General features: G+C 36.4%; 1 protein-coding gene across 4 annotated transcripts; it reads left to right on the forward strand.

Moving 5' to 3' along the window:
* The first annotated feature begins 6160 nt into the window (after nucleotides 1-6160).
* On the forward strand, nucleotides 6161-18971 carry LOC147483451 (uncharacterized). 4 transcript variants are annotated; one of them, XM_086576793.1, is made up of 8 exons: nucleotides 6161-6278; nucleotides 6757-7049; nucleotides 8648-8740; nucleotides 8852-8996; nucleotides 9135-9245; nucleotides 9338-9420; nucleotides 10039-10096; nucleotides 18676-18971. In XM_086576793.1, exons 2-8 carry the CDS (start codon nucleotides 6759-6761, stop codon nucleotides 18753-18755), a joined length of 861 nt encoding a protein of 286 aa, XP_086432919.1. In that variant the 5' UTR covers nucleotides 6161-6278; nucleotides 6757-6758; the 3' UTR covers nucleotides 18756-18971. The 4 variants fall into 4 exon arrangements, 3 of the variants coding, with proteins under 3 accessions (XP_086432919.1, XP_086432918.1, XP_086432920.1); XM_086576792.1 differs by having other exon boundaries at nucleotides 6268-6369; XR_015204223.1 differs by lacking the exon at nucleotides 6161-6278 and adding an exon at nucleotides 6289-6367 and having other exon boundaries at nucleotides 10039-10208.
* The last annotated feature ends 696 nt before the right edge of the window (nucleotides 18972-19667 follow it).

Raw genomic sequence — 19667 nt, forward strand, 5'->3', positions numbered from 1 at the left:
AGCTTATATCAAACCACAGGAAGATCTTAATTGATCTGTTCGTACAGATGATGTTAAGAAAGTTTGTAAACAAAATAATTATACTAATTTATGTTTACAAACTATCGGAGCTCAATTAATTAGAATTGAGAATAATGCAGAAAATATCCTTAAGCATATTCCAAGGATAGATCCTAATAAAAATAAGGATAAATAACCTTTAAAAAAATATTTCTTTAAAACAACATACTTCTTCTGGTCATATCAGACCATCTATTCAGCTCCCTTTGGATATTCCAAATTTTAAGCTGGATCAATCATCATCCAAAAATGATTTTATTGAAAAATTATATGGTCAATTAAGTAAATTAAACCTTAATACAATATCTCAATATTCTAATTTTGAAGATGACATAAAGCCAAATGATATTTTGGATATTGAAGGAAATTTTGTTTCTCCTATTACTAACATAATAACTTATGATAAGAATACTCATAAGATGGGGGTCATAGTAGGAATTATTATCCTCGTCCCACTCCCCAAGATATTCTTTATGAAGAAGATTATTTTAATGACCATGTGTCTTATCAGGCTAAAACTATTTATACTTGAAATATTGATGGTAGATCAAAATATCAGATTTATCACACTCTACAGGAGATGCTCAAATATACGAGTGTTTGCGAAGCTCATGGTAATACAGATGCTGATGTCTGTAAGTTTATATGTCATGGTTTTGTGGGAACCCTAAAAGGTTGGTGGGATAATGTTCTCACTAATGAGCAAAGATATGAGATTATTAACTCAACTATGACTGAGTTTGACTAAGACGCAAACAGAGAAGTATCTACATCAGATGTTGTTTATACTTTATGTTTGTCTATTGTCCATCATTTTATGAGACATGATGGTATGAATGCTGAGAAGAACAGAGAACTTCTCTAAAATCTTAGATGTCCATCTCTATCTCATTTTAGATGGTATAAAGATATGTTTTTAGCAAAAGTGCTTCAATTACATGATGCTAATAATGAGCATTGGAAATCTGAATTTATTAATAGTCTCCCTAACTTCTTTGCAGATTTTTTTTGGAAAAAGCTTAGAAACTTAAATGGAGTATCTAATATTCCTTATAATTCTCATACGTATAGGAGTCTTATTAATCATGTTTGTCAGGAAGGTCGTAGCCTTTGTAATGATTTAAAGCTACAGTATCAGCTTAAAAAGCAAGTTCTTTCTGGTAAGAAAGAGTTTGGAGAATTTTGTGAGCAATTTGCTTATGGCATTCCTCCTGAGAGGAAGAAGAAGATTTATTCTCATAAAAAACAAAAACCTTAAGGAGTTTTACATTTACAATAATCCACAGCAGAAAAATAATGTTACTTGTTTAAAATGTGGAAAGATTAGTCATTATGCCAACCGGTGCCAAACCAAGCAGAAGCTTAATAATTTAGAGATTGATGAAGATCTTAAATTACAATTAAGTAAATTATTACTTAATACTAGTTCTTCTGAATCAGATAATGAGTCTGAAGATCCTTATTCTAGTTCATCGGATAATAACTCACCATGTCAATCTAATATGTTGCAAGCCAGATGTGATAGTATGGAAGCTATCTTACAGATGAATGGTTTGACTATTAAAATCTTAACTGCAGATCAGCAGTCTGTTTTAGATCTTATAAATACTATTACAAACCCTGAAACTAAGCTAAAGTGAATTAAAACTAGCTTTAAAGCAGTAAAGGATGATATAGTTGATCCCTCTGAAGGATACAATAATCTTTAAGAAGTTTTTGATCGCCTAGGAAATAATAAACCTAGTTCTTCAAAACCACCCTTTTCTCCTGACCTGAAAACTGAGGTCCAGAATCTTAGCAAGGAGATAATTCAATTAAAACAAAGTGTTTTACAAATTGAGTTACAACAGTTCAAGGAAGTTACAGAAGAGAAGTCAGACAATGACTTTAAACACTGCAATTTTATTTCCATTATATTTTCCAGAAAATGGAATATTTTTATAACTTTGGTTATTAATTAACCAAGAATATATTCTTACTGATTATATTGCTTTGGTAGATAGTGGTGCAGATATGAACTGCATACAATAAGGATTGATTCCTAAAAATTATTTTGAAACTACTACTCAAACTATGACCAGTGCTACTGGTAGTATGATTGCTATTCAGTATAAATTAACTAAGGTTGCTATTAGTAAAAATGAGGTTAGTATACCTTTATCAGTTTTATTAATAAAATATCTTACCCTGCAAATTATACTTGGAACCCCTTTTCTAAATACCATTCTTCCTATTAATAAAATTGATAAGCATGACATTTACACTAACTTCGAGAATTACCCTTTGGTTTTCAAATTTATTTCTTCTTCTCTGCAGGAACAAAAAAACCAAGATTGTGAAATGTAATTCACAAACAGATGTTCCTATAAATATCCAAATATTTTGGAAACAACTTATTTAGAGAATATTTCTCCGGGATTATATCCTGTGAATCTAAGACATCATTTAATGTCTCTTCTTACAGAATACAGAATGCTCCAATTTGGTTCAATTGAGAATCCATTATATGGACAGCCCTCAGAGCAACCACCAGTGGCCTCTGAATCCTTACAGGATACTACTGATGTTGAAATTATCAACAACTTTGAGGACAATTTAGGCCTCCTTAACTGGGATTATTCCAAGGAGTCTGTTAGTCAACCTAACAGCACCAACAAGGGTAAAACCTTGGAGTTTGATTATATCAGCACCATTGCGAATTCTTCGCAATCTGTTTCTAGAAAGTCTAACAGTACTAGTAAAAGAAAAGTACAATTTGATGATCTAGAGTTACGTTATATGTCTATGATAACAAGCATAAGTTCTTTACACATCATCAGAAGCTTCACAGCTTTCAAAAGTCCATTTTGGACAATGTTATCAAATCCTTTGAACAGAAGGACAAGAGAAATCTTATCCAAACCCTCAAAATCACTGCTAAATATTTTAGCAAAAATAACTAGAATACAACAAAGACTTGGTCAGACTTCAAAAGTAAGTTCTTTAGATCTCGTGATCTTAAAAGATCTCTTGATTATGTTTCTTGGAGTACTCTCTCTAGAGAATTTTCAGAATCCTTTTGGAATAAAGCCAAAATATCCCTTCCATCTCCTTTACCATAATTAATACAGAATCTCCTCCCTTCACATTCTCAGAAATGGATTCAAAATTGGAATTCAATTGTATTGGAAACTTGTCCTTTAGTAGTTAAGGGTATTGCTCATATCACAGAAGGAATACATAGCATGCATCCAAATCTGCATATTTTTCTCCCTGCTACATTCTGGCAGTATTTCCAACCTTTGGATATGTATTTAATTGATGAATTGTTAGAAATGGGATTTATTAAATCTATCACAATCAGTACAAATGTATCTTTGGAAGGAGGAGCTTTTAACAAGACATTATTGGCTTTTCCTCTTGTTTAAGCCATAGATAATGCTATGATGAAATGGCATGGGACTGTTTATTGTGAATTTATCACAGCTTGCCCAGAATATACTGAATATGAAACTTATCCTTCAGTACACCTGGTCCGAATTTACAAGCAACGACCTTTCTGATATATCAAATACTTTTACTTTTTCAGAATCTAAGGAGAAATTTCATACTATTACTGCAGAAGACAGATTCAAAGAAATGGCGGATATTCGTGACATTGGTCTTCATCAGATTAAATGGTTCATCAGATATAGTTCGGTGCAAAAGAATCCAAGGTTCACTTTTTTGTCTGAATCTGATAGATTTCTTATCCAAACAGAATCATTGGATAATTCTAATAGAACCAACTTCTATGAAAAATTGGGTAGAACGAGTTCTTTGGCACTTAACCCATCTGCTCTTGAGACTTGGAAACTTATTAATGAAGAGGGCCCATATGAATTCCTCACTCATCTAGGTGGTCTTACATCTGATTCAGAACCAGAAGAAGTGGAAGAGGATTTCCTGACCCAAGTTACTGAGAATCTATGCACCTAGCTTGACACTTCTAATTAGTGTTCTTCATGGCCCATGAAAAGGACATGTAACAGAATCAACATTATTTGACTCAGGATTCTTATCCTTAATGCATAATGCTTTGTTAAAGCGGTCCCTTGACTATGACATCTTAACTTTTGTTTTCCTCTATAGTAAAAAGTTGTACAAGAACTCTGCTTTATAAGGATTCTTATCATTTCAAGACAGTAGTAAAAGACAAGTGTGCCTTGTCATGGTAGCCTAACCGACAACAACTGCTTTAGCACACGTAGCCACTTCCTGTGCGGACTCCAAATTATATTTTGAGATCCAACTAGTATAAAAGGGATACCTCACCCTTGTTGAGGAACATCTTTCATTTTAGCTTTGAATTTTCTCTTTGTTTTGAGTGATAAGTGTGCAATTTTTTCTCCCCCTTGTAATATAATTCCACAAATATAAATAAAAGTTCAGTTTATATCAAGTGTTATTGTTGCTGACTGATCACTTCCGTATTAATCAGGTGTTTTACTTTATATATATATATATATATATATATATATATATATATATATATATATATATATATATATATATATATATATATATATATATATATATATGTTTTTTTTTTTAAAATACGTATGATTAGTATAATTCTTCTTTGAGTTTTCAAGCATCTTAGAAATATAAGATTTGTTTGTACGAAGCATGCTACAAAACATCAAATATCACTAAAGTAATCAAACTCGGCCCATCAATTCATACTTCGATTCAAAGTGAAAAAAGTTTGTAAGGAGGATTATACTTGCATTGTTTATTTTTCCAAACTTCATAAACACTATATATATATATATCATTGGTTTTATCATATAAAAAAGGAAGAAGAATAAGATAAAAGATTAATAGTTTTTTTTTTTTTTTTTGAGAGGTGTGAAGGGTTGTGTAACGACCCGACGTACCCTACCACGTCGATACTGTCCCACTTTGCCACTACGAACATCCGACAGTGTGGGGTGAACTAGTCAGATTGTTTGATTATCATGTATATATATATATATATATATATATATATATATCTTAGAAATATAAGATTTGTTTGTACGAAGCATGCTACAAAACATCAAATATCACTAAAGTAATCAAACTCGGCCCATCAATTCATACTTCGATTCAAAGTGAAAAAAGTTTGTAAGGAGGATTATACTTGCATTGTTTATTTTTCCAAACTTCATAAACACTATATATATATCATTGGTTTTATCATATAAAAAAGGAAGAAGAATAAGATAAAAGATTAATAGTTTTTTTTTTTTTTTTTGAGAGAGGTGACGAAGGGTTGTGTAACGACCGACGCATTGTTTGTCCCACTTTGCCACTACGAACATCCGACAGTGTGGGGTGAACTAGTCAGATTGTTTGATTATCATGTGCGCACTCATATACCTCTGACCATTTAGTGTATCCTAAAGTGGTTGTCATGTATATGAGAGGAGGCCCAAAGTCATTTGGGTAAGCGGCAATGTGAGTAGTTAGCGCCATTGTGGACAAAGACCGGGGATTATTTTTTATGACATGAACTATTTAGGTTTTAAACAATATTGTTTTGTGATAGAATGGTAGTATCAGAGTCGAGGACGACTCTCTCTCTCCTAAGGTATCTCGTGGAGATATACTAAAACAAAGTGTCATCCCGTGGAGAGAGGTTGTGTCAGGTATTTGCAAATGCGCTTAGCCCGTGGGGTCAACAAATATGCATTCTACCATCTAGAAATTTGTTTGAGATCTGGAGCTTAAGTAATTGATCCGCTAAATCCTAACGTCGAGGTTTTTTCCGGAATATTTGGTTGTGGATTTTGTAGGAACTCTGATTAAAGCGTGCTTTCAAGCGAGGAGTAGTCGAGGGGATAAAGGGAAGCATTGTCTACAAATTGGCGATATTGAGGCGGGTTTGTCGGGGTATTTATTTTTTCAGTTCTTATTAATTACTCAATTAACCCCTGCATACAATTGTGGAAAAAGGGCACATGAAAAGACAAAAAACACTCTCAAATTACAAAATAGACTAAATTCAGGGTCATTTTGGTAAGAAGAAAAGTATTTATTTTTCAAGTAGGGATTTTTTTAAAAAAATTTGCTGATGTGGAGACGTATTTACTATTTAGAGCTGGGTGGGCCGGACTAAACCTAGCTGTTCCTAGTTCCTACGGTGGATCAAGTCCACAGGCCGAAATGGAAAGTGAATCGATTAATTTACTTTCCGCTCGTTAGTAATTATTAGGGTAAGCTGCTGGTTCGTTTAAGTTGATAGAGAGCTTGAAAATAATTTTGTCATTCAGTCAGTCAGTCTACAAAGAGAGAGAGAGAGAGAGTGTGAGTTATTATTTATTGTTTTGGGAGTGCTTATATTAGCTACGAATCGACTTCACTGATAATTGAAAACCTTCTCTTTTACCTTACTTGTAAACCATGTGTGCACATTACTCTTGTTTATCTTATAAACTCATCTTTTTCTCTACCACCGCTCAATCCTGCCGAATGTGTTGCAGTGTGTGCTAATATATATATTAATTAATGGAAAGAAAAATGTCATTGAGGAGATTTGCTCGAGTTGTATAATTAAATTAAACTGGCCAAGCTTAGACGGTCTTCAACCTCCTTGTTTTGTTTGACATGGATTATATGATATTTTAACGTTTTCCTGTCCTAATCTTTTATGTATTTCTTCTATAAATCACCCCTCATCATTTTTCTTTACAGAAATGGCAGGAGTTTTAAGGACAGAAAGGCAAAGGTTTCAACCTTGCTCAACAAAACGGATGAAGCAATCTGAGATGAGAAATGACCATGAATGCGTTAGGGGAGCTAAATTAAGGAAGGTAGACACGGAGCAGTCAACAATAACAGATGAACAAGAGGAAATGAGAGTAGAAAAGCCTTTAGTAGTCCAATCTCAAGGTGCCCATGTACTGTCTCCTGTTCATAATTCAAAGAAAACCCGAGTCACATTTATTCTGGAGAAGGCCTCCTTGCAAAAGGGTGTTGTTGGAAAGGTATGAGAAATCTCTACCGCCCAAATAAGGGTTTTTACTTCTTTTTTATTAGTTGGGAAGAGTTTTGGATTTTGTTCTTCTTGATTCAGTGATATGTATCGTTTAGATTAAGGGTGTGTTGTTTAGAAAAAAATAAGGGTTATTTAGCTTTTGGCCCCACTTTATATATGGATATTAGCATTTGGCTCTCCTAAGTTGGTTTATTCATTTTTGGCCCCAGTTCTGTTAGTTGACTAGGTCAATTTTAACTACATCGTATCATATTTTCAAAATGACGTGGCAAGCCACGTGAAACTCGTAAATACCAGTTTTGTTTTATTTCGATCCTGAATTCGATTACAATTTTGTTTTGTTGATTTCGGTTTAAATGACCACGTGGCAAGTATCTAAAGGAAAAAATCAACAACTTGGATGTTAGTGTTTACATATCACGAGAAGGTGTTAGTTTATAATTAAGGTACTGAAACTGCTAATTAACAATTACCCTAACAATTAGGGTTTAGGGTTACTTGCAAAATTTGGGTTTTTTTTTTTTTTTTTTTCTTCTTCTTCCAATTATAGTTTATTTGTAGAGTTGAACATAAATTAGCCCAAATTATGCTATATAAATTGAGATTTTCGTCAAATTAGGGTTATATTGTGCATAATGTACATAAAATTGGCCCCACTGGGGTTTTCGTCAGGGTTATATTTTGCATATTGAACATAAATTGACTCTAATTACATGTAACAAATTGGGGTGGTTTTGTCCAATTAGAGTTATATTTTGCAAAGTGAATACTATCGAGGTCTGTTGGATTGTGGGATATATATATATATTTAAAAAAGTCATTCCATTTGAATATATTTTTGTTTTTGGCCCCTTCTTTCAACAAAACTTTTAAGCTTTTAGCCCCTCCTCCATTAATGAACTTCAGGAGCAACATTCAAAGCTCTGAGGGCTAGTTATCAACAACCGTTGGATGCCAACATTAAGATTTGGACACGTGTAAATTTATTTTGTTTTAAAAAAATGGTCACATGTGAGGGGTATTTAGGCCATTAAGAAAATATGAGGAGCAAAACTTATGGTGCAGTTAAAGTTGACCCAATCAACTAACGGAATTGGGGCCAAAAACGAATAAACCAACTTAGGAGAGCCAAACGCTAATATCCATATATAAAGTGGGGCCAAAAACTAATAAACCCAAAAAAATAAAAAATAAATTAAGGTTATGTGGTTACGAGTTACAGCTTGGCAGCTTTCTGGACTAGGCTACGAACTTGCTGTAGCAAACTTTTCACGAACACCTTTTTGGTGTTTACAACAAAATTTACTGAATAGTCTTGAAAAAGCAACCTGCAATGGGCTCTTGTATGTATTGGGATTATATAATGCTTTGCACTGAAGTAGCAGGATTCATATGGAAATAAGATCCAACTACACAGTTTCAACACCAATATAATTTCTTATCGTACCAAGAACTATAAAAATCTCTCAATGCAAATGGCTTCTTTGAACATTTAAAACGTAATTGATGTGCATTTTCTGAGTATTTAGAGTGAACTGTGCAGTAGATTTGTCCCTAATTTTCTTCTTATGTTTTCAATTGTCTTAGACTGCCAAGATTCTGAACTCAGATGAGCATGCCAGTTTTTTACTGAAACAGAACAAAAGTCTTGATGATTTCAGACCTGACATTCTTTACAGGGTTAGTAAATATTGGGTCACAAGACCCAATTTCTAAAAAGTCTTGCCATTGATTTTGATGATTTTTTATTTTGGTTTAAAAAGCGTAATTACGCAAATATGACATGTACAGGCTCTCCTTGCAATTTTTGATAGCCCACTCTGTAAGGCTGGTATGGTACAAGCTATTTATGTCAAAGTTGATAACGGAGTGCTTTTTGAAATCAAACCACATGTTCACATACCAAGAACAATCAAGCGGTTCTGTGGTCTCATGTGTGAGTCATTCATATACTCGTGTCTTATATATTCACCTGGATCTCACACACACACACACACACACACACACACACATATATATGTGCATGCATGTGTATGTATGTACACATTAATTGTTTCTTTTACTTTTGTGGCAGTGGAGCTGTTACAGATATCGCACATTACAGCAAGTGATAATGGTGAAAAACTTCTCCGTGTGATTGAGCAACCTGTTACACGCCATTTACCTGGAAACTCTCGTATAATTGGTATGGCTTATATACTGTCATCTGTATGACTCAATCCTATCCTTTGGGCATTATTGGACACAGCCTAATGGTTTTTGTTTCTGGAATTTCAGGTCTCTCATACAGTTCTGAAAAGTTGGTTAATTTGTATGAATATGCTCCTGACGTTAGTGATGATGTCAACCTTGTCTTTGTGGTATGTTAGAGTTTGTAATCTTTCTTAAGGAGTTGCATCTCATGTTTCTTGAATATATATATCTCAGGCTACCTTGACATCTCTTAATAATTCCCAATCCAAAAGGTGACCAGCACAACGAATTAGTGGCTGATTTTTGGTAGAGAAGCTCTTCCCAGCATGGAGAACTTCTCTTAGGTTGTCAATGATATATATACCCTGACCAAGTGTACATGCACAAGGAGTTATTGCCTGATTTTCTTTGGATATGATCTTCCCATCGTGGAGATTGTCCATCCAAAAAATCAGCTCAGTGGAGTACTGGAGTATGTATGATCTTATCATTAAGTGTTGCAAAACTGAAAATTCTTAGAACTTGACCACGTCTTTGACATGGTTAATATTATTTTAATGTGCTAATTTTTGTGTCAAAGATTCCATGGTGAAGAGATCATATTCACTAAAAATCTGCCATCATTTCCTTGTGTAGGTACAGTTTTGGGGTGGGTGATATTTTGGGGCGTTTATTGGGATAACAACTACCCTGCTTCTATATGTGTGTGTGTGTGTGTACACGCGAGTGCACAGTATTATTTTGTATTTCATGATCAAACTTGATGAATTTGCTTAATTATTCAGGTTGGTGCAATGACCCGTGGGACAATTGACAAGCTGTATACAGATGAATTCATATCTGGTAAGTACTGAATACTTATGTGCCCAAATGGAAGAAATGCTTGCATATTTGCACCATATACACATTTGCTAGAGGGTGTCCGGGCCTCCGGCTCACATTGAGTTGGCTTGTGGTGAGTGGACACTTACGAAACAGGAACTGTCTTTATTCCGTTTGTGAGCCGTTAATATTTTTAATCTGTGGCGTTAGTCCTTTTGTAGTCGGAAATAAAAACGAAACATCTAACTTTCATAGTCTGACCACATGGATACAACACTAAACCAAACATCTCATACTTTCCATGGGACCCACTGAATCTCCATTTTAGAATGTCATTTTTGTGTCATTTAAGCAAATCGGGACAATGTCATATACTTCAAAATAATGAGCTTTGACTATTACTGGACTCACTTGCATCACTGTTTACTTATGTTACATCGACGCACAATATTTCAAATAATCTGTGTCAGATACATATCCGCGTGTGACGTGTCCATGTGTCGGACACATTATATGTGATATACCCTGTTTTTTGATATTTCGCCATGTCAGCCACTTCATATCCTTGTCAATGTAACTTGGCCGTTTACTATACTCCAAGAGTCCAAGCATATGTTGCAAACTATAAAATGTTCTTATACAAAATTTGTCAAAACTTTTGGGGAACAATGAGCTTTGTTTTCAATATGTTCTTTTCTTAATTAACTTTTTATCGTAATTGACCAAAAAATAAGTAGATTAGAGAATGCAATAAGTCGAATATAAATTGTCTAATATTTTCATATTCTTCTAGAATTTTTTTATTATGTGATTATTTGTTAGTCCATCCCAAATTAAATACCCTGAAAATTAGTCTTAATTTTATAATTCATAATTCATTAATGAAATCACAGACAATGCACTTATCAAAAAAAAATAAAAATCACAGACAATGCGCATGCAAGTTACCTAGTGTATATATAAGGTCTAATCCATATATTCTCCTTGGTAGTATTGGCCATAACACGATACTCAGCCTCTGGAGGAGCGAGTCCCTTTTGCGCCCTCCACTTAAGCTGTGCAGGAAAGGCCCAAAGCCAATCCCGTGCTTTGGTGGGTCGTCCGAGATCCTTTAGTCGATTCAAATTGTAATTTGAATTCATCCATGTTTTTTGGGAGAGAGATACTATTTCACCAATCGAGGAATTTATCAAAAATATAAGTTGTTTATTGGTAAGGAGTTCAATAGATCCTGTTTAGCAGAAAGACGGATATTCTTTGCTCATTATCAGGCAATCACTTACTCACAAACCCTGTTCTTCTTGAATACCCTGATTCAACGCCAAAGAATTACCTGCCACTAAGTCAGATCCTAGATGTAGAATTATAAGAAGTGAAAAACGATTAAAGATAAATTTTTATGGCACCAAGGAATCAGCGAATATATTTGAGTAAATCATGGAGACCTGTGGTAGACTTCTTATAAGTGACATTACCTACCTTGTTGGTGTTAGTGTAAAGCTTGAAGCTCTAGAAGTAAGGCCCTATGATAGATTGTACTTTGAAAAATGGTGCCTTGGATATATCGGATAATGCGGTGAACAACAACCAGAACATAGTAGAAGATGACATAGAATGACTCTGTAAGCAACATAGGTGATATTTGGATGAGTAATGCATAGGTAAACCTAGACTATCAATCAGTTTCTCTATCTGGAATCAGATGCGCTTGAAGCTCAATAGGAGGGTAAATTGGGTTATTGGCTGTGATATGAGCTTTTGCTCAAGACTCAAGTACGAAAATATGCTTAGATTGAGAGTGAAATAATTGACGAGGAGAGCAAACAACCTTATCACCTAAGAGATGCCATAAAATGACTCTCCGAGGCTCCAAGCAAATAGGTGATACTTGGATGAGTGAGATGCGGCAATATGCTTTTATTGAGAGTGAAATAATTCACGAGAGTGAGCAACCTTAACACCGAAGAAGTATTTAATCTCAAACTCGTGACTAGTTGTTGTTTAGAGTAAAAGCCCAGCTGCGTCATAAATGTAGGTAAGTAATACTGAAAGGACATCCTTTAAATTCTGTGGTTCAAACAAATAATACACCGTTGGATTTCATTTGATCGATCACACAAGTTAAACCCGAGAGTAATGGGTTGTTCAAAATAATTTAACATGTCAGATATCCCAAACCTTTAAAAGCCATCTTTTGAATATATGGCGGTGGATTTTAATCGTCTGGGTTTTCTTGCTCATACCCTTAAGAATACTTATGTGAATTTGATTCTTATTCTGTGTATGGTTTGTGGGAAAATGAAGCAAAAGAAATTGTTTTCAAGGAATTTAAAAACTCAAGTGTGTTTGGTAATATAAGGAAAGTGGGATAGTGAAAAACAAACTTTGTTTTTTAATAGTGCTAGCTAGCTTTAACAATCCCCTGTGTTTCTGCCTCTCTGGAAGTCTAGAGCTAAGACTTCCCATTGAAATTTGAAGGGGAAGAACCCATTGGAAATTGAGGACAGGTTGAATTGTTCAAACAAAGGGTTTCTACAAAACCCATTTTGTGAAGACCATCAAATAATTTAAATCTGAAGGACGAAAGAGTGAATATGATTAGTATGTGGTTTGTTGGGAACGAAGACCAAGCGGGCGTAGATCTGATTTGTCTTTGAACAATTTTGTGTGGTTTTAGAAGTCAGTTAAAGATATTTGTGTGTTTAATAGACAAATTAGTCAAAAGTAAAATTCTCTTTTATTGAGTTATTAACCTTTTATTTATTTATATATTTAGGTTGGAAATTTGTCAAGACTTTGAAGTCTATAATGTTTTATCTCCATGAATTTCATTTTGGCATGGGTATTTTTTTTTATCGGTAATGTATAATATATTATTTTGGGATGGGTATCTTTAGTATTTCAAACCTTTGGGAATGAGATTACATTTTCGAACCAAGAATCCCAAATGTAAAGTCGAGTTATATTTTGTACATGTCAGTTTTGGTTTCAATCGTGAACTGTGCAATCTGATTACTTTGGTTCAGTGTCGGTTTCACCTCAAAACCGAACCGGCCCACAGTGCACACACCTACTTCGAGGGTGTGGTGTAACTTGACCAAACACATGGTTTATAGGGTGACGTGGATTATGTGGGTTGTTGGGTAAGACACGTGGATTTAGTGACCTGCTTTTACACCATCTTAAATTTGTTAATCCCACTTGGAAGGCTTTAAATGCCCGATGTGGAAGTCAAATCAGTACTATTTTTTGTTTGTTTGTTTGTTTTCCACTACAATCAGTACCATTGTCTTTATGCTAATAGTTTTGACTTTTGAGGGAGCCAAAACGAGACAATAAACAAGGAGGACGAATTGTTCTTTAACTATATATGAGGTAATTTTAAGATAACACCCGATACTTCCAACCCGTAGGTTCCTGTTGAAGCCTCTCGTGGACAAGGTCCTAAATATACTTCGAGCTAATATTCTTCCTTCAAAGAGTTGGTGGCTGAAAAGAACTGACACCATCCATTTAAGATTGTTCACACCACATAGTTTTTCTCCAGAATTGTCTAAAATAGTAAAATATACCTTGGGGTTTTTTGACTTAACCCCCCACGAATAGAACCCCCTTTTGAGATAACCACCCATTTTGAGAATCATTACTGATTGCCCCCCACTCTGTTTGTTTTGTGAGTACCGTCAGTTGCTATTTTTCATATTGGCCATTTTACCCCTATTTCAAATTTGTAAAAACCCCCCATTTTTAACATACGACTTTGACCATTAACCAACCTTCTCAAAAAATTAGAAAATTAGGAAAACAATCAGAAGTTGATGAATCCACCTGTTGCCAAAATGGATCTATCCCAAAGTTCAAACTTCTCATCACATATGTCGAATTATCTTCTGGATTTTTATCATCTGGGTAGAAAATAAATTGCCCATTGATACCTACCCACTGTAAAATTCTCACTTACTATATGTTTCCCAATTCCCATCCCTTTAGCTAACGAATATCCTTGAATCACAAACTTATGTGATCCATTTACTGTTTCTGTTACTGATATCTTGAACTCGTCGGTGAAATTAACCCGTTTTTTTTTCCAAAAGTCCGATTTCTGGCATTGTTTAATTGATAAAGTTTGTAACTTCCATGAAATTTGAATGAGTTCGAGCTAATTTCTTGAAGCTCGATATGAATTCGAGTGAATTGGTGTGGAATTGAGGTGAATTGTTGGGAGGATTGAAGAAATTGGGGGTTATTTTGGATAATTAGGGTTTTGGGATTTGATTTGGAGAGAGAGATATGAGGAATGGGCTAAAATGATGAAGGTGCGTAATACGCACACTTACTAGATCCATTTTTGCAACAGGTGGATTCATCAACTTTTGATTTTTTTCCTAATTTTCTGATTTTTTTGAGATGGTTGGTTAATGGTCAAAACATATGTTAAAAATGGGGGGTTTTTACAAATTTGAAGTAGGGGTAAAATGGCCAATATGGAAAATATCAACTGACGGTACTCACAAAACAGACGGAGTGGGGGGCAATCAGTAATGATTCTCAAAATGGGGGGTTATCTCAAAAGGGGGTCTATTCGTGGGGGGTTAAGTAAAAAACCCTATATACCCCATATACCTTTGCCATATTTACCTTCAATCCGGAATAGCCTAAAATATAGTGTATGTATAGGACCTATTGATGATATGTGGAGTCAGATGTACAAAAGGGTCGCATTACGTAATTGTGAAGAGAAAAACTCGATCTGTGGATCAAGTCCATGTAACCCGCCGAGAAGCGCCATATAGGGAGTGGAGGCGGTGGAGAGCTAGAAGGCGAGGGATGGAGTGGAGATGAACGAAGCTGATGAGAGGAGGAGTTAGGAAAAAGGGGATAGTATAAAAAGAGGAGAGGAAAGAAAGAGAGAAAAAAATCAGAGAGAGTAAGATTGTAATTTTTTGAGTATACATTTTGGCGCCGTCTGTGGGGAGAGCGAGATAAAATGGCCACCATAACAAAAAAGGGAGTAGGAAGACCTAGAAAAGAAATTATTCGAGAGGTAGTAGAGGAAGTGGTGAGCAAAGAAAGAGAGGAGGGTGGAGAGGAAGAGATCTCGATGTGGCGCGACGCATACACGGGGACTTTACGCAAGAAGAAATAGTCGGGTTAAGGAACGAGAACGGCGAGTTGAGAAAGGAAAGAGACACCGCACAAGATGACATGGAACAGGGGGATCGTCGGGGCAGTGAGATGGAAGGGGAAAATGAGGTATACCAGTCCCGGGGAGTAGATCCAGTAGAGGGCATCACGCTGGACGTAGTACATGCAATGATTGAGAAAGATAGAGAAATGAACCGTGTGGTTGAAAAAGTGAACCAAAGTGCCGCTCAAAAGGAGGTTGCTAACCTCAATAAGAATCCACTGGCGGATTTGATCTGGAATTTGGAGGTACCTAAGAGATTCAGTCAACCAAGATTTGAAAGGTATGATGGGAAGGGTGACCCAACTGATCATTTGCATCATTTTAGACAACAGATGCCATTGTGGCAGGAAAATAAGTATGATGGACTGCGCTGCATGATGTTCCTTGCAAGCCTTAAGGGGGGAGCCTCGGATTGGTATTACCGCTTATCTTCGCGAAGCATCAGTAAATTTGAAGAGCTAGACGTGCCTTCGTGGACCATTTCATCCACCAGAAACGGAGGGAAGTGGATATCGCAGCATTATTTAATATCAAACAGAGGTTAGCGGAATCATTAAGGGAATTTCTGTGCAGATTCAAAGAAGAGACCCTGAGGGTGGAGAATCTGGATGAGCATACCGCGGTAATTGCATTTCAGCACAGCTTGAGGCAGGGGACTAGGGTCCACGAGTCGGTCTCCAAAATTGAAATCACCACTCTGCATGCTCTGTACCCAAAGGTAGAAAAATATATTCGGTACGAGGACATAATGCAAAGAAATGCGAGGGAACAAAAGAGATCTGGAAAGGCAGTGCAGGCGGTGGATAAAGATGATCGAAGAGATAGGGGAAAGAGAGAAGAGAGAAGGGGGATCCTACAGAGGGGAAAGTCGTGGACCCGAAAGAACTGGAGATCGGAACAGGAGAGGTATTCGCGAAAGAAAGCCGTACCGTGAGATAGAACAAACACCCCTTAATAGGCCATTAGAGGAAATCTTGCCACTTATCAAGGGGTTGCAGCATTATGAAGGACCGCGGAATACACCTGGAGAGATAGAGGGGAAACCTTTTTGTGCCTATCATCAGATTAGGAACCACGCCACTAACGAATGTGCCTGAGGTACTCACAGATTCGGATTCCGACATAATAGAATCCAACAAGTTGGAGAGCTCCAAACGGCGGAAATGAAGGAACAGTTACACGAATAAGCGTAATCGGGTACAAAGGACAGGAGCAAAGAGGATGAAGACAAACCTGAGATAACAAGCAGCAAAGAGCAACGAAAATGAAGAACGGTGAAGGAAACTCGAACCTTGAGCGGCCAAAAATCCACCGGAGATGAATAAACAGTGAGAAGAAGGAGAAAGTGAGAAAGTGAGAAAAGTGAAGAGGGTTTAGATGCAAAAGAGGGGTTTTGAAGAAAAAGAGATGTTTGAGCGGGATACCAAGCGGCAGGGGTAAAAACGTAATATCAGCAGAAAAAAGGACCAGAGGAAAAAGGACACGTGGGTCCTTGAAAATCGAAAAGGCAGGTTCGATGCGCGTGCGCCGAAAAGACAGCTTGCCTACACGTGCGCTTTGGCCACGTGGATGAGGGCGCACATGCAAAGGGATGCATGCCAGAGATGGAATATTTGTAGGGGGAGGTTTGGGATGATTCTCGGAACCGTAGACAGTCCGCGGACCATAAACGATACCGCGGAATGTCAACGGGACCGAGAGGGGCATCTGTATAGGACTTATTGATGACATGTGGAGTCAGATGTACAAAAGGGTCGTACGCAGAATTGTGAAGAGAAAACCTGATGCAGCGGATCAAGTCCGCGGTAACCTAATTGCCGAGAACTGCCATATAGGGAGTGGGACAGGTGGAGAGGTAGAAGGCGAGGGATGGAGTGGAGATGAACGAAGCTGATGAGAGGAGGAGTTAGGAAAAAGGGGATAGTATAAAAAGAGGAGAGAGGAAAGAAAGAGAGAGAAAAAAATCAGAGAGAGAGAGTAAGATTGTAATTTTTTGAGTATACAGTGTAGGACACTCCTAGCAATCTAGTTTGCTTCAGATTAGCTTCCAAGAAAATGAGGGAGTCATCTTTACGTTTGGAAATTACAAATACTCGTCATCTTATAACAAATTCTAAAACCTTCTAGGACTCTGTTGGAGTTGGCCCTAGATAGTTTTCTGCGACCGCCAAAGATGAGACGTTGAGGAAAGTGGACTGTCTCGAACTCAACCGCAAGATGCCAACCAAATATTCTTGGACGGATTCAGGAATCTAAATTTTCAGGAACGTGAATAAATGTCGCCACTTTTTTATTATTTTGAGTTTATTTTAAGGGTGGTAAACAGTCAATAGTTGTGCGATTTTATATCTATAGCTTTTTTTTTGAGAAAACTAGGGGTTAAGGGCACCCCAAATATAGCTGATTACTAATGTGATGGACTTTACCCATTTTTAAAGGGGGGGGGTTGCACTTCAATTGTTCAAGATATCTTCCCCATTTTCCCCAATCCCACTTCCAAAATAAGTTTTCTGATGAAACCTTGTCCCTGGTGTAGAACTTGAGCTATTGTCAATGGACATGGATTTTTGTCTCGCAAATCAAATCCTGCTTCTGCGGAATTGGTGTGAAAAATTATGACCTCAAGAATTTGGGGCACAGCCCGCAACCTATTGAGGTCGTCAACATCACTTAAGCACCCAAGGCATTATAAGTTTTGTATCTGGTGATGGGCAAGAAAACTGCGATTTGTAAAACGTGAAATCCTCATCAATGATGTCGTAGATTATCTGTAGAATTTTATTGGAAGCCCATTAGTTGCTGGACTCCATCTCTACCGATACTACTAGCTGCTCAGGCCTCTCCCTCAATGTCTGTCTCTATGTTTGGTGCCGTGCCCAAACACATCAGTCCCTCAGGCTTTTCACCTGGTCGAATATTTTAATGGAGACTGACTTCACCTACAATTTAGGCTAATTTGTTGTGAAATCTGTGAGGAGAGAACTCCTTAATTTTCAGTCATGAATAAGATTTGAAGATGTTACTTGGTATTGTATCTCAGCTGTGGTGCTGTGCACAGACCTAATACAGATCTTTTAGTTTAAGCACATATTGGTTTGACTTATTGTTTTCTTTTAAGCAAAGGTGAAGAGAACTCTATTAGAGCAGTAGAATGTAATCTGCTTCACCTTGCTGGTGGTACGTCAGATGAAAATGCTAGTTCATCCTAATTACCTTGTAGAAATTAAAATTTAGCTCAAGTATTTTGTAGTTAAATCCATTCTGTTTTTAAAATTTTTTTTCGTCACTAAATAATCAGGTCTTCTCTCTCTCTCTCTCTCTCTCTCTCTCTCTCTCTCTCGAACTAAATAGTTAATTTGGTCAGATTTGAAGTGAAGTCTTTACTAATCTTGGTCAATTTTAATGACTGCAGTTTCAAATTATCCTTTGAGTGCATCGCGGTGTGTGGGGCAGATATGCGATGTTTTGGAGGAGAAGTGGAGTATTAACTAGGGCCCCCTCCTGTCTACTCACCCAAGGATAATATCTAGAGAGTTTCATGTTTATTTGCCTGTGAACTATATAATCACTAATTTGACAATGCACAATTTAGTTTTGCAATTTCAAAGCTTTGCAGAATATTTTCAATTGTCAAGGTTACTGTGTGAAGCTTGTTTAAAAGGAATAGCCTGTATTTTTTTTTCTCGTCAAACAAATTTTACCTTTTGAGTTCTTTGCTTTTCATGGTGCTTTGGTTGCAATCATGCAGACAGCTTAACACCTCCCAGTTTTCGATCTACAGATCTGATGTTGGATTATTTAGTGCATTTTTAACTTTAGCAGTTCTAGAGTACGCCTGCTGCACCAGTACCAGTACGCATGAATCTGGGCTCTTGCACATACACACCTTTTGCTGTGATGAGTGGCCTGCATTAACTAGACACTCTCGCACATTAGATTTTCTCTTTTAACTTTATGAACTATTTAACGATGTTTCTTGAAAAATCGTGGCCCTCATCTACAGTCCCATAATAGTGAATTTTTATTTTCTTAATATCTCAGTCATTTTTTTTTCAAAACTATTTTGCCCCCAATAAAAATATTAACTCCAACTAGCACATTGGTTCAGGGATCACGTTTGAGGATAAAAATATATAATTATAAAATATTCTATCCTAAAATTTAGTCAACAATAACGGCTGTACAGGTGCAAACATGCTTTTTGCCAGTGATAATAAGATGGGTAAATTTCTGATTAAGCCATGATAATGTCATTTTGTTCTTAATCTGGCCATTGTCAACAACTCAATGCAAAAAGTTGTTAACATTATCTCACTAGTTGCTGACAAAATGCTCTGAGTTGCAATTTGTGGCCGAATTGGGAACACATTGATATTATCATAGCCGAATCAGAAATTTACCCTA

This window comes from Coptis chinensis, chromosome 8 (genome assembly GCF_015680905.1).
Source record: "Coptis chinensis isolate HL-2020 chromosome 8, ASM1568090v1, whole genome shotgun sequence".
In the NCBI taxonomy this organism is placed as follows: domain Eukaryota; kingdom Viridiplantae; phylum Streptophyta; class Magnoliopsida; order Ranunculales; family Ranunculaceae; genus Coptis; species Coptis chinensis.